The sequence below is a fragment of the Narcine bancroftii genome, chromosome 11 (assembly GCF_036971445.1).
Source record: "Narcine bancroftii isolate sNarBan1 chromosome 11, sNarBan1.hap1, whole genome shotgun sequence".
In the NCBI taxonomy this organism is placed as follows: Eukaryota; Metazoa; Chordata; class Chondrichthyes; order Torpediniformes; family Narcinidae; genus Narcine; species Narcine bancroftii.
This window is the reverse complement of record NC_091479.1, coordinates 10,683,726-10,705,942: the sequence shown is the minus strand read 5'-3', so window position 1 is coordinate 10,705,942 and position 22,217 is coordinate 10,683,726. Positions and strand designations below refer to the sequence as shown.

The window sequence follows — 22,217 nt, the reverse complement described above, 5'->3', positions numbered from 1 at the left end:
CTTCTGTAAGCAGTCCAGAAAGCCATCTCATGTATAAAGGATAAAATAAATATAGCATTTGAGAATTCAATCAGACAGGATAATGAAATTCCAAACACATGTGCATTTTGCACATTTCAACTGAAATATAAGATCTTTCCAACCCATTCTTTGTATTTAGTTGCATAATTCATTAGGGTCATTTTAATTTTAAATGAGCAGCCCTGATGCTCTTTCTGTACTTAAATAGTCAGGATGGAAAAGGATCAACTTGATGTCCTTCCTCCGTTTCACACATCTGCCCGAGTTGAAAATCTAACATGCACGTCTGCTGCTTTCATACAACAAGCTCTTGATCAGGCTTAACCATTTGACTGAACAGATGATGTGAACTACAGCCGTTAAACCCACTGGCCTTGGTGATCACGCTCACTCTGTCGCACACGCGCACAGGTAAATGTACACATGCACATACATATAAACATCCTCTCATACTCAGGCTCAAAATCACATACGGAAACACACACAAACACAGATCTGGACATTCACACTGAGAGATTAACACAGACTTGGAACACACAGGGAAACAAACATTATGGATATATTCACACACATATATCGGCATATAGCCATATGCTGACCACCACATGCTGCACAAAAACACATTTTCAGAGAAAATAAGACTAATGCAGACATATTAATGTGCACACACACACACACACACACACTCACCCCCCCCCCCCCCCCCCATGCAGTTCTCAAACACACATCAGCCCACACACAATTAATGGAAACTGGAAATCTACGGAAACTCTCCAGGGACATGGTCAATATTCATAACAAATCAGCATTTATCATGTTTGAACCTAAAGACTGGAATGAGAGACGATGAAATGCCTGCAGCAGATACGGGAGTGACCCCAGAGCAGAACTGGATGTATGTGCGACAAGGAAAGGAAATATTTAATGGTCTTCAGCAAAGGAAAAATAAATCAGCGAAATTAATTACATGGCACTTACAGCAGAAAATCAGGCCGTTCAGTCCCATTTCTCCCTGCTGGAACTAATACACCAAAAATAATGGCGTCCATTTCACTGACACCTCGAATTTAGCAGAAGCTTCCCCCTGCATTTCTCGGAGGCTCTTCAGACAAAAAGTGATTGCAACAACTGGTGGGAGGAAAAAGCTGGGACAAAGAAATTTTAAGGTGGGCCTCAGGGATCGGTGCCGGGACTATGGTTACTTGTCAGCTATATCAATGACCTGGAATGATAACCTTGTAAATCGGATCAGCAAGTTTGCAGATGACACAAAGACTGAAGGACTTCTTTGCTGGGTTAGGGTCGGAATTTCAGGAATGTTTGAGGACTGGAAGGGGTGACAGAAAGAGAGCAGCTGGGCCAAGAACACAACACACCTCACAGTCCAGAGCTCGTGCGTACCAATGTTCAAAAGACATGGCGTGCTTTAATTTTTAATTTAGAGATACAGCACAGTTACAGGTACCTTAATGAAGGGCTCAGGCCTGAAACATTGGTTAGGAATCTTTATCTTTGCTCTATGAAGTACACCGTTTGATCTGCTGAGTTTCTCCAGCACTGTTTTTACTTCAACCACGGTGCCTGCAGTCCCAATTCCTTCTAGAGCAGTGGTTCTCAACCTTTTTCTTTCCATTCACATCCCACTTTAAGTTATCCCTCTGCCATCGGTGCTCTGTGATTAGTAAGGGATGTGAGTGGGAAGGGAAGGCTGAGAACCACTGTTTTAATTGTCCCTCATTGACTCGTTATGTGCAGGGTTTCAGAGCTCCAAAGGAAATGGGCCAATGACCATTTTTCTCAAGCCAAATATTTCGGTAACAATTAGGTCTGGAGCAGTGGTTCTCAACCTTCCCTTCCCAGTCACATCCCACCTTAAGCAATCCCTTACTAATCACAGAGCACCGATGACTTAAAGTGGAAAGGAAAAGGTTGAGAACCACTGCTCTAAAGCGGACCCATCCATGAACCTAATTGTCCTTTGAGCATTATATTTGTACATGCCTTAACCACTGCTTGTTCCATACTCTACTCCCTCCCCCCCCCCACTGTTCCCTCTAAGCTGTGCGCGCGCGCACACGTTTTGAAACCAGTGCACGAAGAAAATTAACGTGCGCACAAAAGGTTAGTGATCTAAATAATGTAGCACACTGTTAAGAGCTGGTCATTTGTGATGCATGGAAAGAAGTCAATTGCAGTCATATCTGTATTAGATTAAAACATGGCAGTACAGTTTTATTAACCATGAGAGACAGGTTGGGCCAAAATGATCTTGAAACAATTTTAAGTTTACATTTGCACAAGCATTCAGTGCAGCCAGACTTTTGTCGCAGGAAAAAAAAATTTGCACAACGTTAGATTTTGGCACACACGGACTACTAAAACTTAGAGGGAACATCGCTCACGACCTTCCGAGCGAGAAAGGTACCCCCTGCACATCTCTTTTGAAACTTTCTCCCACCTTAAATCTATGCCCTTTAGTTTTAGGTCCTTCCACCCTGATGACTATTTACCATGTCACATGGTGGATCAAACGAATCCAGGCAACCGGGGAAATCGGCTGGTATACAGGGCGAGCCACTGTGATCCTGGTAAATGGGAGAACAGGTCTGAGAGGTTAAATGACCTCTTCCTGCTTCCTATTATTTCCCAAGTTTGTTCCACGTTTTGAACATTTTAAAAAATAATATTTCCACCAGGATTGCTTATTTGTATCTGCACCGAGCTTCGTATAAAATGAGCAGGGGAAACTGGGTCACTAATATCTTTAGTTTATTCCTGGTGGTGGCCTGACAGCTTGGGTGATTATCGACGGGTGATTGAAGGCTTCTCTGGACCTCTCCTGGGTCTATGGAGTGAAATTGAGTTTCTAATTGAAATGTTTGCAGGGAAGATTCATGATTACACAAGAGATAGAACCTCAATCAAATACACGGCTCTTCAATGCTCAACTCATGATGGAGTTGAAATAACAGCAATTATGAAGGTCACAAACCGAGCTCGGGTCTGACTGCTCGGAATATTAAACGCGATAAAAGGGCGTCTCTGCTGCTTGTCTGATGCACGAGATACAATAGCTTGGCTGTTCTCAATTGTCTATAAACAGGCAATGAATACCGAACCAGGAAAGAAGAGGGAGACATTAAAACTGCAAGCAAGCAATGAGAAGCTGGAGGGAGAGCGGGATCGGGCATCATCTGTGGGTAGAAATGGTCAGTCAACATATTGCGTCGGGGCCCTTTATCGAGACTAAAATAAGAAGGGGAGATATTAAGTTTATAAAGGGGAGGACACTACAGCACAGAACAGGTCCTTCGGCCCTCGATGTTATGCTGATGCATACCAAAAAGAAACTAAACCAATCCTCTATTTTTCTTTCATCCATGTGCCTGTCCAAGAGTCTCTTAACTGCCCCTAATGTTTCAGCCTCCACCACCACCCCTGGCAAGGCATTCCAAGCACCCACAACACTCCGTGTAGAAAACTTACCCCTCAACCTTCCTCCCTTCACTTTGTCCAGATGTCCTCCGGTGTTTGCTATTCCTGCCCTGGGAAAATGGCCACCTTATCTACGCCTCTCAAAATCTTGCAGGTGTCTAGTAAGTCTCCTCTCATCCTTCTTCGCTCCGTAAAGAAAAGACCCAGTTCTGCTAACCTTGCCCTCATAAAACTGGTTTTCTTTTACAATAATGTTATGGGCATTGAAACTACACATCCAAAAATACAGAGCACATATGTTAAAACTCAAAAAGTTACATTCCTCCTAAATCATATTATTTCATCCGGAGTACCCCACATTTTAATCAAACAGATTATATTGCATTGATATTTTATTATAAAAAAGGAAAATCTAAACCCATGACCAAGAAAGACACTGTTTGGCCAAAAAGACAGAATTCTTATTAGAGTGATAAATTTATTGTCACGAACAAGCCAGGAAATTTGGTGGCATACTGCAAACATTCATGTCATAACCATCTTAAGACATTACTAATAAAAAGTAAATTTAAAAATAGTGCACGAAAAGTGAGGCAGTGTCTTTGGACCATTGGTTATTCAGGAATCTGATGGCAGCGGGGAAGAAGCTGTCCTGTGCTCGCCTTTAGGCTCCTGTACCTTTTCCCCGATGGTAGCAGAGTGAAGAGGGCATGGCCTGGGTGGTGGGGGGGGGAGGTCTTCAAGGATAGAGGCAGGTTCTTTTAAGACACCACCTCATTTCGATGTCCTCGATGGAGTGAAGTCTGGCGCCTGTGATGTCACAGGCAGAGTTAATAACTCTCTGGAGAGTTGGCGCCTCCGTACCAGGCAGTGATCCAACCAGCCAGAATGTTCTCCAAGTACACCTGTAAAAGTTTACAAGAGTCTTTGGTGGCCTACCAAATCTCCTCAGACACCTCACAAAGTATAGCCGCTGGCGCGCCTTCTTTGCGATTGTATGAACACGGAGGCTCCAGGACAGATCCTCAGGAATTTGAAGTTCTCCACTACTGCACCCTCGATGAGGACTGGGCTATGTTCCTTTGACTTCCTCCTGAAGTCCACATTCATCCCCTTGGTTTTGCCGATGTTGAGCGCAAGGTTGTTGTCATTACACCATTCAACGAGCTGACCTATCTCCCTCCTGTACGCTTCCTCATTGCCGTTTGCGATTCTCCCAACAACTGTGGTGCCAAACTTGTAGATGGCATTGGAATTATGCATGCCACACTGGGAAAGGTGTAATAACAAGGAGAGCAGTGGGCTAAGCACACATCCTTGGGGTGCACCTGTGTTGATGATCAGTGAGGAGGAGACATTGTTTCCAATTTGTACTGACTGTGGTCTTCCGATGAGAAAGTCAAGGATCCAGTTGCAGAGGTGGATACAGAGGGCCTAGAGTTTGTAGCTTCTTCACCAGCACTGAGGGAATAACATTATTGAAAGACGAGCTGTAGTCTATGAAGAGCCATATGTAAATTACCTCATTAGGCAACATTTCTAACCATAACAAATCAAAGAATATAAAAGTAATTCAAAAAAAGGTCCTCACAGTGTTTGAAATTTTGAATTCAAATCAGAAATTGAGCATCTAATCTCTAAATTTAAAAATGTTTTATTTTCAAATCCAGGCAACATCCTGGTAAATCTCCCCTGATCCCATAATGAGATGACCAGGACCGAACAGAATATTCCAAGTGTTCCAATGTTATTCCTTCATTACAAGGGAGAAACCAAATGCAAACTCATAACCTCTTGCCCGGGATGACAAAGGTAAATACCAGAGGACTTCTTTTGAAGGCGAGTGGAGAGTAGGTTAGTGTGGTGTCAGAGGTAGTTATAGTGTACAGAGAGCAGTGGATGGTTGTAATGCACTGCCAGGGATGCTGGTGGAGGCTGGAACTTTCAAAAGACTCTTAGAATGTAAGGAAAATAGAGGATTATGGTGCTAGGTGGGGAAAGTTTAGGTTGACCTGCATTAGTTTTTTTTTAATTTAAACTTTTTTTTTAAATTTAGACATACAGCACAGTAACGGGCCCTTTCAGGCCTTGACCCTGTACTGCCCAATTACACGCAATTGACCTTCCATCCACCCCCCTCACTCTGTATATTTTGAATGGCGGGAGGAAACCAGAGCACCTGGAGGAAACCCACGCAGACACGGGGGTGAACATACAAACACGGCACAGGATTTGAACTCTGGTCCCGGTCGTGGCGCTACCTGCCCTTGCCAGTCACGATGTCTGCAGACTTCCATGTTTTACTCCTGCTTTGACTACAAAACGCTGCAAAAACTAGACAACCCTGAGATTCTTTTGCCTGCAGACCACTTATCTGTAATGCAAAACAATGGTACCAGAAAAGCAACGTATACAGAAGAGGGAATTGTAAAGAGAGAAAGAAATGTAAACAATCTAACTGCACAATACAGAGAATAAATATTCAATAAGAAATAAAGGGCCAAAGAAAGAAGAAACTACCAATTAGGATGGAATGTGAATTAATGTTAATGGTTTTAATCCCTCCTGTGAAGACTTAATAGAGATATCTCTGAAACAAGCAATGGCCTGCTTCCTGCAGACTTCCCATTTGTCTGAATGGGTATTAATGACCTGCAGTTGGGGCCTGCTTTACTTATTGGAAACCACCTGGAGGAGCTAGCACACTTCTGCTGTGTTAAAGGTTTGCAACGCTGCCACTGGTGGCTTCATTATGGGGGAGAGACTTTCTCGGTAACTGTGGTTACTGTCACTCACTGCAGGGGGAAAGCACTTCGAGATGTTCCACCGCAGACCCAATATAAATGCAAATATTATTGTAACGGGCGTCCATGTCACAGTCACCATGGAGACTGTGAAGAACAACAGAGGTTAGGAGTAAATTCTGCAGACACCGTGGTTGAAGTAAAAACACAGCGCTAGAGAAATCCATCAGGTCACACAGGGTACTTCATGCCTTGATGAAGGGCTCAAGCCTGAACTGTTGGTTAAGTATCTTTATCTTTGCTTGATAAAGAACAGAGGTTATGTCTCTGGACTGGTAATACAGGGATCAGGACTAATAGTCTGCAAACAGAAGCTCAAATCCCACATCAGGAGCTTGGAAATTAATGACCTAAGTAATCTGCAAAACTAATTTCAGTACATTGAAGACGAAATCGTAAAACACATCTGGCCTACCAAGGCATGACAGGAAAGGAGACCTCATCCAGGACTGCCCATAAGAGGTCTCACACCTCCAGTAGCACAGCTGATGGAAATCGTTTTGCAAGTTCAATGAGAACCCAGGAATAGGCAACTGTGGCTTGAAATGTAACCGCCACAATGAGCTTCCAGCACCGCCTTAGTCTGGGGTGTGGCACTGGCTGCCGAAAGGTCCCTGCATGGTTACCTGGTCCTCATGAAAATGAAAGCAAACTGCAGATGCTGGAAATCTGAAATAAAACTGGAAAATACCGGAAACTCACTGCAGGTCAGACAGCATCAGTGGAAAGAGAAAACAAGTTAACAAATCAGGTTCAGAACCCTTCATTCGTGGGTTCTGATGAAAGGCCTTTTCACAGAGATTGGCTGAGCAATGGAGTATTTCTGGCATTTTCTATCTCGTTGCCTGCTTTCACATCCGGTGTTCACACAACTGAGGCTGTGGGAACACTGGAGGTAAATCCACAGACATTCAGTGACTTAGCGAGGACACCCTTTTGCTTCTCTTTCCCCGTTGTAAGGGATGTGGGGCTATCTTAAAGGCAAATCTATGGCAGGTGAAAGGCAATTTTGTGTAATATTACATTTCTGTTTTATCACATGTCGATCTGATCTGAACTGACAACAGCATCAAGATAAATTGACCAGATTCACAGTAACGTTTCTCAGCCCTAATTTGGCCAAATCATTGTGGAGAACTGGGACTGTTTATTCTTACTCTCTAATCCTTAAATTATTCCTCAACCTACATCAGTACCGTATATACTCGTATATTTGGACTAATTTCTCGGGCCAAAAAAGGTGGTGGGGGGGGGTGGGGGCAAACCTTTGATCTTGATAAGTGCCTGTGTTGTTCAAGGATGGCCGGGATTGGGTGTCATGTCCACGGTCAGGGCGTCGGGAGCGCAGAGGGGCGGACGGCCGGAGCGAGCATCCACATTCGGGGAGGCGGGAGCTCCGGTGGCCGGGGCGAGGATCCACGGTCGGGATGTCGGAGCTCGGATGGGTGGGCGGTCAGGGCTAGAAAAGTGGGGTTGACTTTTAAAACACACGATTTTTGGGCCAAAAAAAAGCGGGGGGAGGAATGAGTATTTACAGGGTATCAACGATTACACAAGGATATACGATGCATCACCTCTAATCCAACATGCTTTTATTTGGAAATCTCCTGTAAGCTGCCTTATTAAAGCCTCCCTGTAATACACCACATCAGGTGCTTCCCCTCCCTGCTGGCTACATCTAAATCATAGATTTGTTAAACATTCTTTCTATTACATAAATCCATGTCTGCTCAGTCCTTTTATCACTTTCTATCTTTCTTAGTGATCGATTCTAACATTTTCCAGATGACTGAGGCCAGGCTGATTCCTTGATTTCTTTCCACCACCCCCTCACTTATTTCACAGTGGCCATTGCTAAACTCTGAGATGGCATTGAACCAGTCTCACTGACACTTATTTTGCTTCCATCCGGAAAGCATCGAGAAAGTTAGTTCAGGAACTGCTCTGCCCCGGACCGCAGTGGAGTTGAAAACTCAGGTTATCGAACAAACCAACCGCCCCTCTGTCAACTCTTCTCTATCCCCCCACTCACTGTATCAGGAAAGTGGCCAGCACATTAAAGAACACATCCCATCCCAGTCAAACCTTTTCTCCCCCACCCCCATCGGGCAGAAGATACATGATTTTAAAAACAAACCTCCAGGCTTAAGGACAGTTCCTTTCCTGCTGTGATTAGACCTCCCACTGCCCTTGCTTTGATTTTAACTATATCATAACTCTACCATTTAATTATACTCTCGATCAGTGGTTCTCGACCTTTTTCTTTCCACTCACATTCCATCTTAAGCAATCCCTATGCCATCAATGCTCTGTGATAAGTAAGGATTGCTTAAGGTGGGATGTGGATGGGAAGGGGAGGTTGAGAATCTCTGCTCTAGACCCAATTGTTACTGAGATATTTTGCTTGTGAAAAATTGTCATTGGCCCATTTCCTTTGGAGTTATGAAACCCTGCACATAACGAGTCAATGAGGGACGATTAAAACAGTAGTTTTCAATCTTTTTCTTCCCACCTTAAGCCATCCCTTACTAAACACAGAGCTGTTATGACATAGGGAATACTTAAAGTGGGATGTGATTGGAAAGAGAAAGATGGGGAACCACTGAACTCTACCATAACTCTACCATTTGACATATTGCAACACTGCTCCCTTCCCTTTTACTTTATTTTTTGCTCATTATTTTTGCACCATCAGATTCCTAAACAACAAACTCAGCCAAAGAGTAAAAACATTGCATTCGGGCACCAACCTGCATTTTGCACATAGCTTGATGAAGGGCTCAAGCCCAATACAGTAGTTCTGTATCTTCATCTTTACTGCATAAAGAACACTGTTTGACCTAGAGTTTCTCCAATGTTGTGTTTTTACTAAACTCACTCAGAGAAGCATTTAAGGACTCTTACTGAGTACACTGTTCTTTATTTATTTTCTGTATTGTACAGTTTGCTTGCACTTCTCTCTTTTGTATATATATCTATAGATATATAGATATATATATATAGTTTTGCGGAAACTGCCAAAATGTTTGGCCTGGAAGTCAGCCTGAAGAAAACTGAGGTCCTCCATCAGCCAGCTCCCCACCATGACTACCAGCCCCCCACATCTCCATCGGGCACACAAAACTCAAAACGGTCAACCAATTTACCTATCTCGGCTGCACCATTTCATCGGATGCAAGGATCGACAACGAGATAGACAACAGACTCGCCAAGGCAAATAGCGCCTTTGGAAGACTACACAAAAGAGTCTGGAAAAACAACCAACTAAAAAACCTCACAAAGATTAGCGTATACTGAGCCGTTGTCATACCCACACTCCTGTTCAGCTCCAAATCATGGGTCCTTTACCGACATCACCTACGGCTCCTAGAACGCTTCCACCAGCGTTGTCTCCGCTCCATCCTCAACATTCATAGGAGCGATTTCATCTCCAACATCCAAGTACTCGAGATGGCAGAGGCCGACAGCATCAAATCCACGCTGTTGAAGATCCATCTGCGCTGGGTAGGTCACGTCTCCAGAATGGAGGACCATCGCCTTCCCAAGATCGTGTTCTATGGCGAGCTCTCCACTGGCCACCGAGACAGAGGTGCACCAAAGAAGAGGTACAAGGACTGCCTAAAGAAAGCTCTTGGTGCCTGCCACATTGACCATCACCAGTGGGCTGATCTCGCCTCAAACCGTGCATCTTGGCGCCTCACAGTTTGGCGGGCAGCAACCTCCTTTGAATAAGACCGCAGAGCCCACCTCACTGTCAAAAGACAAAGGAGGAAAAACCCAACACCCAACCCCAACCCACCAATTTTCCCTTGCAACCGCTGCAACCGTGTCTGCCTGTCCCGCATCGGACTTGTCAGCCACAAACGAGCCTGCAGCTCTATCTCTCTCTCTCTCTCTCTCTATCTATATCTATATATATATATTATACTTCTTTTCCACAACAGATAAGTAGAAATTTCATCCTCACCCTAATCAAGGTCCTTTTCTCTTTTGAATACTGAGGCAAAGTATTCGACCTCTTCCTCCTCCTCCAGACACATGTTGCCTCATTGAGGTTCTCCTTAACCCTACATGCCAAAGCCATCTCACGCCTCCTTCAAGCTCTACTAATTCTTTTCTTAAGTTCCTTCCTGGTTACCATATCCTTCTCATGAGCCCTTCCTGTTTCCTGCATCCTATGTCTAACATAGGCTTCCTTCTTCCTCTTGACGTTGCCTGACCTGCTTCGTCAGCCACGGTTCCCTTTTCCTACCATCTTTTTTCTTGTCCCAATGGGACAAACCTATCCTGAACCCAGCACAAATGGTCCCTAAGCTTCCTCCACCTTTCTTCTGCGCTTTCACCCTTGAACAACTGTTTCGAATTTATTCTTGCTAGGTCCTGCCTCATCCCTTCATAATTAGCCCTTCCCCAATGAAGCACTTTCCCATTTTGCCTGTTTCTGACCTTTTCCATAACTAGGCTGAAGCTCAGGGAGTTGTGATCACTCTCACCAAAATGCTCCCCCTCCATGACCAGAATTAGATCCGGTACGGCCTCTGCTCTCATTGGCTGGTCCATAACACTGCGTCAGGAATCCTTCCCGAAATGCTCTGACAATAAGTGTGAACTTTGAACCTGCGGCTCAGAGAAACACAAAATCTGCATTTGATGGAATTCTGAGCAAACGAAGGAGGAATCCAGCAGGTCAGACAGGGGGTAGAAATGGTCAGTCAATGCTTTGGGTCTGGACCTTTTATCAGGGCTAAAGGGGAGGAGTGATATTATGTATATTAAGTGAGAGAAAAGCTGATTGAGTTGACGCTTGAGAGAACTGAAAACCAAGATTTTTCCTGCATCTTGGTGAGAATAAATAACACTGGACAAACAAATATTTTCAAAAGGTTTGCATCCTGGGTACAAAATTGGGGATTATGATAGACAACTTGAAGCTGAACACAAAGATCATTTCAGATTTGCTATATCAAATAGGAAGTTGGAGAAACATTAAATTAGCTTTTATTGAATTTAGCAAGTTTAATCGCATCATGATGTTGACACATTGCATTAGTTCAACTGACCTAAAAATGTTTTTGCCGCTGATTTTCATTTGTACTCAGCATCTGATGCCGCTCATGTCAGTGTCCAACAATAATCGGCCAGCAGTGATGGATTCCAGTTGCCCTGTTATTGCTTTTGCAGGGTCGCAATGTCCTGGTGAAACCTTTCACCGTGTTCGTCACTGACGGCACCAAGATCAGCAGGGAAGGAGTCCAAGTGCAAATGCAGTAAATGAATTTTGTGTGTTTGAGGTGGGCTTGAAATATGACAGGAAATCACAAAACTAGGTTATATCTAAAAAAACGTACGTGATAGGAAAATTTTAAGGCACTTTTCATGTTCAGCAGCTCAAAAATCCAAAAAAATGCACCCAAAAGTGTTCAGGAAGTACTTTGTATTCAATTCAAAGTGGGTGGTTCCAATTTACTTCCATTCATAAACACTCCGCTAAATCCTAACATACACATCAGCCACATCATGAGAGATCATCCAGCTGAAACATAAAGAGACAAGACTACTGTGTCCCCAGTGATTATCCCAAAATGAATTCTGAGTTGATGATCTAATCAAGATGCTCAAATGACAGCATAAATCACCAAAATCAAAGCTCCTTTAGTTTACCAATATCATTATAATTCCGAGATTGGATTAGGACATGAAATTCACTTAAAGCTTTCTGACCTTGTTACATTATGCACAAGCTCTTTGTTTCTGCTGACTTGCCTCCCACCCAAGCAGTCTATCAGTTTGTCTCCGCTGTCAGGTACCAAGACAGCACTTCACTCTTCAACGCTGAAACCACATTCAATCACTTGGTATCAGAGCTGAAGATCTGTCGGGTCATTTGAGAGTGCAGACGGATTTCCGGCCCTTTGGCGGAGGTGAGCTGGTGCTGGGGGGGAGGCTGGAAGATACACGTCTGGAAATCGAAAGGGAATCGGAGATGCTGGAAATCCAAAGCACAGGAAACACTCAGAAGGTCAGGGAGCATCTCTGAGAAGACAAGGAGGGTTAACGTTTCAGGTCAAAGACCCCCTCGCTGGTTACAGATCTCCAGCTCTGGACAAGCAAAGGGTGCTCTCAGTGACATGGATAAAGACTTGCTCTCAAGCAAGCGCCAATGGGAATAGAGCAGCTCACATTTTTTAGGTCTTACCTTTGGTGGAAAAAGTTTTCTTTTTCACCCAACAATGCCCTGTAAAGGAGTGATGTTCACCATGAGGAAAAGCACTGAATGAATAATAGAAAATTACAGATTCAGATTTATTGTCAGAGGGCATACATGACATCACGTACAACCCTGAGATTCTTTTTCCAGCGGATGGGCCAGAATTGCCATTTATTGGCAGCGGAAGAAACTCTACTGAAGATGATAATGATACATGCAAACAAATAAAGAAATGTAAACAAAATGACTGCAATACAGAGAGAGAAATAAATCCCTGAAGTGCAAAAGTACGAGTCCTTAAATGAGCCCCTGATTGAGTTTGTGGTTGAGGAGTCCGATGGTGGAGGGGGAGCAGCTGTTCCTGAACCTGGTGGGGCAAGTCTTGTGGCACCTAGACCTCTTTGCTGATGGCAGCAGCGAGAACGGAGCGTGCGCTGAGTAGCGTGGATCCTTGATGATTGGTGCTACTCTCCAACAGTAGATGTTCTCGATGGGTGGCGCCGATTTCATTACCTTTGTGAGTGTACTGAGGCACCAGTAAGGACTAGACCTGAGCTTATTCCTTTTTTCATCTAGGTCACAGGCAATGCAGGTGATCATCTTCCCAACTGGTTCCCACCTACTGTGATTCCTTGAGCTAAAAAGGCCCTGGAATGCACTCAGCAACTCTGAGGTGGAGAATTTCAAAGATTCATCGTCTTCCAAGTGAAGACCTCCATCCTGAGGTCATGTTGCCCTTCCAGCCTCTAGGAATAAAAAAAAATTCTGAGCATCTGCTAGATTCAAGCTCCTGAAAGAGTCTATATTTTTGCAAGATCACCTCATTCTTCTCAGCTACAGGGTATTTGGAAACATTTTTGTTCATCCCTTCTCATCTCAGAATATTCCAGTAATGCCAAAAAAAAAAGCAAAATAAAAAGATAAATAACAGAAACTAATTTTCCATCTCCATATTTTTGGCCCCCGCAAAGCATGATGGCAAGCAGGAATCTGTCCCAGAGAAATGAGGTCTTGTTCATCCTGTTGAGACTTGAATCTCCAAGAACACCCACGTATCCAGCTCTCAGGCCAATCTTCTCCCGAGCAGGGCATCTCTAGACACGTAGATGGGCCAAGCAACATCCAAAGACTTCCTGCGGAGCTGAACAATTTTTATACGGTTGGGTCCAACAGTGCTTCACTGACCACCCAGCTGAACGGTGTACAGTGTAAATCCGATGGAGCCTCTAGAACAGCCATTCTCAACCATTCTTGGGCTATGGCCCCCTTAGGACGGCACGGCTAGCGCGACGGTATTACAGCGCCAGTGACACAGGTCCGAATCCGGTTCTATCTGTAATTTGTACGTTCTCCCCTTGTATGTGTTTTCCCCTGGGTGCTCTGGTTTCCTCCTACCGTCCAAAAACATACAGGGTCGTACGTTAATTTGGGTGTCACTGGATGGCATGGGTGTAAAAGGCCAGAATCGGCTTCCACCGCGCTGTAAACAAAATTATACTTTAAGAGTTATTGTGTATGGGGTGATGAAAGGTGACTTAATAAGATTATGAGGAATTAGGTGACGAACCAACTCCTTTTTCTCAGGGTGGCAATAGCTAATTCCATAGGACATCAGTTTAAGGGGAATGGAAGACATCTTATAGGAACTTTTTTTAAATGCAGAGTGGTGGGTGCCTGGAATGCACCATGCACTGATGATGGGAACAATAAGGGCACTCAAAAGCCAGGCACATGGATGTAAGAAAAATAAAAGGTCATGGGTGTGAGGTAGGGCAGGATTCGATTGCTGTGGAGAAAGCATTGAGGGCCAAAGGGTCTGTGCTGAGCTGAACTATCTTCAGGCCAGACCACACTTTTCCTTTCCTGAAGGACATGAATGTAGCCTTGGGTCTTTACAACCGTCCAGTGGTCTTCAAAGTTCAAAAGGCTAGTGCTGCCACGGTTACTCTCCGAGCTGAAAGCTTAACTTGGTTTATCTCCCCACACATGCAGCCTGACCTGCCGACTTTTTGTTCTATCATTTTTGGATTTTGTTCCAGATTTCCAGCATCTGCAGTTAATTTGATCCTTTTTTTGTGAGCATTGACATTTAACAGATCCCTTTTCAAGAGGTAACAGTTAAACCTTTGTCGTTCGAACTCATTGCATGTTATGGGGCGAGGGGCTGAGTGGGAAAATGGATCAGCTCTTGTTTAAATGGGCTGAATAGCCTATTTATACTCCTCTGTCTCATGGTCTTATAAAGTTCCCCTCAATTCCCTCCTAGTTCAGACGTAGGCCCACCTCTACTGAAGGAAATGGCCACATCTCCTGACCCACAAGTCGCCACATCCCTGGTTTTGTCAGCCTGGGAAAGCGGCTGATCTAACCTGCAAGGAGTGTTCTGCGATCAGAACAGCTACTGCTAAAATAAAGCTGTAAGCTTGTCATCAAACTGCACCCTCCACCACCCACTCTTTCCCCCCCACCACAACCCCGCCAATTTTCCCAAAGGCTCAAGAGTTGATCAGCTCATGAATTGGCAAGAACACAAGCATCAGATCAGTAAATGAGGTACAAAGCATTATCACACATCACTGCCATATCAACATCTCCTGAAGCCTGTGGAACTGGCAGCTGTTTATGTACGGACTGCTGCACTGAACTAATGAAAGAAAGACAAACTATCCCCGGAGGGGATCTCCTGCAGGCTGGTTACACTGGAGAAAGGACCTTCATTGACTCCACGCCTCGGCATTTAGGATAAAGCTCGTCCATTTTGCACAATCTCAGGGCTGTCCCAACTTGATTTGCATCACGACCGGTCACTGCAGGGAAGTGAGGGCTCAGAAGCCCGTCTGCTCACAGCAAGTCCCGGCAAACAGCAACAAAGGAATAACAACAAAACCATCCACCTGCCATGGATAAAGTTGACCCAGCAATCGTCTACCTTTTAGCATTGGAATGTCTTGTGCACTCACCTGAGAGAGTAGGCAAGATCTTAGTTTAACCTGTAGGAGGATCAGAGCCAGCACGACCAGGCTGAGAAACAACTTCCCACGGGCAGTGAGAATGCTGAACGACCAGAGGAACTGCTCACACTAACCATCCGAGACGCTTCATATTCACAAAAGAAAATTTATTTATTTACTTATTTGCATATATGATTACTTGTCCTGATGGGAGCAATGCAGCAAAAGAGGGAGTGCTGCATCATCAGGGGGAGTGGAGTTCCATCAGAGGGAGTGGAGTTCCATCAGAGGGAGTGGAGTTCCATCAGAGGGAGTGGAGTTCCATCAGAGGGAGTGGAGCTCCATCAGAGGGAGTGGAGCTCCATCAGAGGGAGTGGAGCTCCATCAGAGGGAGTGGAGCACCATCAGAGGGAGTGGAGTTCCATCAGAGGGAGTGGAGTTCCATCAAAGGGAGTGGAGTTCCATCAGAGGGAGTGGAGTTCCATCAGAGGGAGTGGAGTTCCATCAGAGGGAGTGGAACTCCATCAGAGGGATTGGAGCTCCATCAGAGGGAGTGGAGTTCCATCAAAGGGAGTGGAGTTCCATCTGAGGGAGTGGAGCTCCATCAGAGGGAGTGGAGTTCCATCAGAGGGAGTGGAGTTCCATCAGAGGGAGTGGAGCTCCATCTGAGGGAGTGGAGTTCCATCAGAGGGAGTGGAGCTCCATCAGAGGGAGTGGAGCTCCATCAGAGGGAGTGGAGCACCATCAGAGGGAGTGGAGTTCCATCAGAGGGAGTGGAGTTCCATCAAAGGGAGTGGAGTTCCATCAGAGGGAGTGGAGTTCCATCAGAGGGAGTGGAGTTCCATCAGAGGGAGTGGAGCTCCATCAGAGGGAGTGGAGCTCCATCAGAGGGAGTGGAGTTCCATCAAAGGGAGTGGAGTTCCATCTGAGGGAGTGGAGCTCCATCAGAGGGAGTGGAGCTCCATCAGAGGGAGTGGAGTTCCATCAGAGGGAGTGGAGTTCCATCAGAGGGAGTGGAGCTCCATCAGAGGGAGTGGAGTTCCATCAGAGGGAGTGGAGCTCCATCAGAGGGAGTGGAGCTCCATCAGAGGGAGTGGAGCACCATCAGAGGGAGTGGAGTTCCATCAGAGGGAGTGGAGCTCCATCAGAGGGAGTGGAGTTCCATCAGAGGGAGTGGAGCTCCATCAGAGGGAGTGGAGTTCCATCAGAGGGAGTGGAGTTCCATCAAAGGGAGTGGAGCTCCATCAGAGGGAGTGGAGTTCCATCAGAGGGAGTGGAGCTCCATCAGAGGGAGTGGAGTTCCATCAGAGGGAGTGGAGTTCCATCAGAGGGAGTGGAGCTCCATCAGAGGGAGTGGAGCTCCATCAGAGGGAGTGGAGTTCCATCAGAGGGAGTGGAGTTCCATCATAGGGAGTGGAGCTCCATCAGAGGGAGTGCTGCATCCACAGAGACACTGTCATTTGGCTATGATGTTATACGCTGGCATTATCTGCTTTATTTGGCTGGATGTAAAAAGTCTTTGCGACATCAGTACATGGGATGAAAACGTCTCTGGCAACACCAGCATCGTAATTACACTTGAACTGAGGGTCACCACAGAGCCATTGCTGGACTTGGGAGTCACATATTAGCCAAAGTGGGTAAGAACAGCAAATTGACCTCCCTGCAGATTATTGGTGAACCAAACATATGATATCCTGGCCTGCATTCATCACTGAGCCAACAGCCAGATAATCTGGTCACTGCCACGTGATTGTGGATGCCACATGACCAGCATCACAACATGTCGGAACCTGCAAGGCCCTTTGGTTTTTTACCAAGAAACAAAATCTACATCAATGCAAGTCAAAGACAAAATGAAAACAAAACCCCGCAGATGGTGGATATCCAAGGGTGGCACGGTTAGCAGCGCTGTTACAGCGCCAACAACCCGAGTTCAAATCCAGCCCTGTCTGTAAGGAGCTTGTACATTCTCCCCGTGTCTGCGTGGGATTCCTCCGAGCGCTCGAGTTTCCTCCCACCCTTCAAAACATATTGGATTGTAGGTTAATAATTGAGGGGGCACTGGCTCGTTGGCCGGAAGAGCCGGTTACCATGCTGTATGTCTAAATTTGAAAAATAGAAATTGCTGGAAACCCTCAGTGACTCAGGGGTGTCTGTGGGACAGAGAAGCAGAGTCAATGCAACAGGTGGAAGGGTCTTCGACCTGAAACAATAACTCTTTTTTTTCTTTTCACGCTCCTCAACAACAAGTTGTGGGCTAATTCCCAGTCTCCGCAAACAGTCTTTGGACCTTCAATCACACTGAAGGCCCCGAACAAAGATGCTGAAATCCAACAAGTGTGGACGGGGCTCCACAGAAAGAATATACAACAACCCTCCTATACGCGGACACCTCACGAGCCTGGGCTATCAGCAGATTCAAACCATTATTTTATCACATAGAAATACAGTCAATATCAATTTGTCTCCTGAACAACCCCCATCTGATATTCCCGTTTCAGTAAAATCCACGTTATCCAGAATTCAAGCAACCGGAAAAATAAATTGTGGAAAATAAATAGGGAAATTTAAAATTGGCGCCTCCCCCCACCCTCCCCAACAGTTGGATCACACAACACGCAACCTCAAGCAACTGGAAAATTCATCTACCAATCCCCATAGGTGCCAGATACTGGGAGCTTTACTGTAATATACAACAGATAAATAAATAGGAATCTATTTTATAAAGACAGTAAGACTACATCAACACAGCAAGTAGATCAGAACATAGTCAGACTTGTTCCAGAATTTTCTGTTTGCAGTGATATTGTCTATTCAGGACGTTCACTTGGATGATTCCAGGAACAAAAGAGTTACCATATGAGGAGAGTTTGACTGCTTTTGGCCTGTATTCATTGGAATTTGGGAGAATGAGAGGAGATCTCATTGAAACGTTTCGAGCGTTGAAAGGCGTGGATGGAGCAGATGTAGAAAGGTGAGGGAGTCGACGACAAGAGGGCACAACTTCAGGATTGAAGGACATCTGCTTAGAATACAGATTTCTTCAGCCAGAGGGTGGTGAATCTGTGGAATTTGTTGCCACAGGTGGTTGTGGAGGCTGGGACATTGGGGATATTTAAGGCAGAGATTGATAGGTTCTTGATTAGCCATGGCATCAAAGGTTATGGGGAGAAGGCCGGGCTGAGTGGGGAAATGGATCAGCTCATGCTTAAATGGAGGGACAGGCTCGATGGGCTGAATGGCCCATTTCTGCTCTTGGTCATCTGGATAATGGGTTTCATTCCACTGAGAGATGGCCTCTTTGGTGTCAATACATTCGGTATCTGTCCATAGCACACTCACCTGGGCTTCATGCTGAATGATTTCCTGGTTTCCAATGTTGTCCTCAATTGCCAACTCACTGTAGAACACAGAAAATGTTTGGTTCACTCCATAGAAAACCCTTCTCTGAGTGTCATTTTCAACAAGGAAAGATGCCACAAGACAAAGGAGCCCATCGAGTCTGCCCCGCTATCTAATCATGAGCTGATCCGTTTCCCCACTCAGCCCCATTGTCCGGCCTTCTCCCCATAACCTTTGATGCCCTGGTTAACCAAGAACCAATCTCTGTCTTAAATACACCCAATGACCCGGCCTCCACAACAACCCGTAGCAACAAATTCCACAGATTCACCCCACTCTGGCTGAAGAAATTCCTCCGTATCTAAGCAGATGCCATTCCATCCTGAAGTTGTGCCCTCTTGTCCTTGAGTCTCTCACCATGAGAAACAAACCTTTCTATGTCTACTCTGTCCTCACCTTTCAACATTCAAAATATTTCTCCTAAATGAGGGCAGCCAAAGAGCTGTAAAAATGCTCCGCACGTGCTGACCCGGTGGTTTTCAAACAGCTCCCTAAACTCATGTTCCACCTTTAAGTCTTCCCTCTGCCATCGGTGCTCTGTGATTAGTAAGGGATTGCTTAAGGTGGGATGTGAGTGGGAAGGGAAGGTTGAGAATCACTGCTCTAGACCCAATTGTTATTGAAATATTTTGCGTGAGAAAAATTGTCATTGGCCCATTTCCTTAGGAGTTACGAAACCCTGCACATAACGAGTCAATGAGGTACGATTAAAACAGTGGGTTTCACACTTTTTCTTTCCACCCACATCCCACCTTAAGCAATCCCTTACTAATCACAGAGCACCTTATGAATTATAGAACATTTGTGGTTTAGGGATTGCTTAAAGTGGAATGTGAATTTAAGGGGCGAATTTGAGGACGACTTTCATTCCCAGAATCATCCTTGTGAACTCCTCTGAACCCTGTCCGTCAGCACATCCTTTCTTCAATGAGAAGCCCAAAACTGCTCACAATCCTCCATGCGAGGTCTCACTAGGGCCTCACAAAGCCTCAACATCACATCCCTGCTCTTCAAATTAATGCCAGCATTGCATTTGCCTTCTTCAACACCGATTCAACCCACAAGTTTACTTTCAGGCTGTCCTGCACAAGGACTCTCAGGTCACTGGGTTTTTTCAATTTTCTCCCCTGTCCATTTATTTTTCCAGTGATGTGCATGACCGTACACTTTCTGACATTGTATTTCATTTGCCACATCTCTGCCTGTCCGCCTAATCTGTTTAAGTCAGAGGGAGGAAGGAGCAAAAGCTTGGTGAAAATAATAACCACTAAAAATTGCCTTTATACAGTTGAAGGCATGTCCTCGATGGACATGATGTAAAAATATGCACTGGAAAATTATTCGACAAACCCCTCTTAAAGCGACTTCACAGATGGTTACCATTTACTATTCCAAATCTCGAGCTGAGGAGGAGTTTGCCGTCAGTCTCCATGTGGGTAAACTGGTGGTCTGGGGAAGTCAAAATTACGTTCCCTTGTCGATGTGAACTAGGCCTTTGTATGGGACCAAGAGGAACAGCTCTCCAAAACTCCCTGCTGCCAGCTTTTGCTAATGTGGCCACAATATCTTAAGCCACCGCAAGAGATACACAAGCAGAATTAGTCAGCTTGCACCACCTTCTGGTCAAGCCAAGCGTGCCAATGCCAGGAACAGAAAATTCACAAACCATGGGCAGGTCAATGGATGAGGAAGAGGTTTAAGTCACCCCATTGGATAGGTGAGAATCTCAGAGAAAGGTGATCAAGTGTGTTGAGAGCTTTGGAGGAAGGGAGATGTGGGCTTTCTGGAGATACTGTTGGCCTGTGCTCCTTCCCCACCTGTTCCCACCTGCTGGCCTGTGCTCCTTCCCCACCTGTGCCCAGCTGCAGGCCTGTGCCCACCTGCTGATCCGTGCCCCTTCCCCACTGTTGGTCTGTGTCCACTTGCTGGCCTGCGCTCCTTCCCCACCTGTGCCCACCTGCTGGCCTGTGCCCCTTCCCCATCTGTGCCCACCTGCTGGCCTGTGTCCACTTGGTGGCCTGTGCCCCTTCTCCACCTGTGCCCACCTGCTGGCCTGTGCCCCTTCACCTGTGTCCACCTGCTGACCTGTGCCCCTTCCCCACCTGCTGGCCTGTGTCCACCTGCTGGCCTGTGTCCCTTCTCCACCTGTGTCCACCTGCTGGCCTGTGTCTACCTGCTGGCCTGTGTCCCTTCCCCACTGTTGGCCTGTGTCTATCTGCTGGCCTGTGCCCCTTCCCCACTGTTGGCCTGTGTCCACTTGCTGGCCTGTGCCCCTTCCCCACCTATGCCCACCTGCTGGCCTGTGTCCCTTCTCCACCTGTTCCCACCGGCTGGCCTGTGCTCCTTCCCCACCTGTGCCCACCTTTTCATTCGGGCTTCTGACTAATTTGTAGCGCTCCTGAGGAAGGACTGAGGCTTAACACAGCAACTTACTTCCTATAGATGCTGGTGACCTGCTGCGTTTCTGTTTTTGTTTGTTGAGGTTTTAGAGATACAGATGCAGGCCCTTCCAGCCCACGAGCTCTCATTGCCCAAATACATCCTCAAGGCCGTTGAACCTTCTAACCCCGTACGCATTTGTAATGTGGGAGGAAACCAGAGCACCCGGTGTAAACCCATGTGGGCCACAAGGAGAACATGCAAACTCATTTCAGACAGTGCTGGATTCGAACCCAAACTACGCTAATCCTGCCTGCCATCCATTGCGTACCACGGTGCAGATTTTCTGGTTCACCCACACAAACTGGAGATTTGTTGTGATGAAACCGTACCTTTTTGGAGAGAGCAAGATTGGTTCCTGGGTCAAAATAAGTTCAGGAGCTGTGACTGGCAACTGCTCTTCCCTCTTCGCTGCCCTTTGTTTCCCCTTCGGCCTGGCAGCGCGGAAGAGGTAATCGTATTCTGGGAATACTTGTGCCAGTGCATTGTAAGGTGGAAGATTAACTCTGTCTTTTGGAAGCTGCAAGAACATAGAACATAGAACATTACAGCACTGTCCAGGCCCTTCGGCCCACGATGTTGTGCCGACCCATATATTCCTAAAAGAAAGCTCTAAGCCCTCCCTCCCTATTAACCAGATGCCTAATAGACTGAATATGCCCGAGATTGTCTGATCTCGGTAGCTAAGCAGGCTCAGGCCTGGTCAGTACTTGGAGGGGAGACCGGCCATTCCAACTGGAAAGCTCTTTATGCATTGCATGGATGGGTTATTCATAAGGAAGAGTTGCACTAGGTTCAAAACAGCTCACTTTGCACATGTGGAATGTGGAAAGTGACCTTTGGAGAAATGACCTTTAAATGCACTAAGTTTAAGTTTTAAGGCATACACCTTAAGGCATAAATTTTAAGTTTAGGCATACAGCAAGGCTACAGGCCCTTCCTGCCCATGAGTCC

The 22,217-nt window shown here is 45.8% G+C and overlaps 1 protein-coding gene across 1 annotated transcript in view; it reads right to left on the bottom strand.

Moving 5' to 3' along the window:
• The window catches only part of ccdc33 (coiled-coil domain containing 33), a 169,048-nt gene that overhangs the window by 16,804 nt on the left and 130,027 nt on the right, over positions 1–22,217 (bottom strand). Inside the window, exons 14-15 of the mRNA XM_069902239.1 lie at positions 21,596–21,783; positions 18,765–18,822 (exon numbers count right to left, since the gene is read on the bottom strand). Of these exons, the coding sequence (XP_069758340.1) occupies positions 18,765–18,822; positions 21,596–21,783 (246 nt within the window). The remainder of the gene's footprint in view (positions 1–18,764; positions 18,823–21,595; positions 21,784–22,217) is intronic.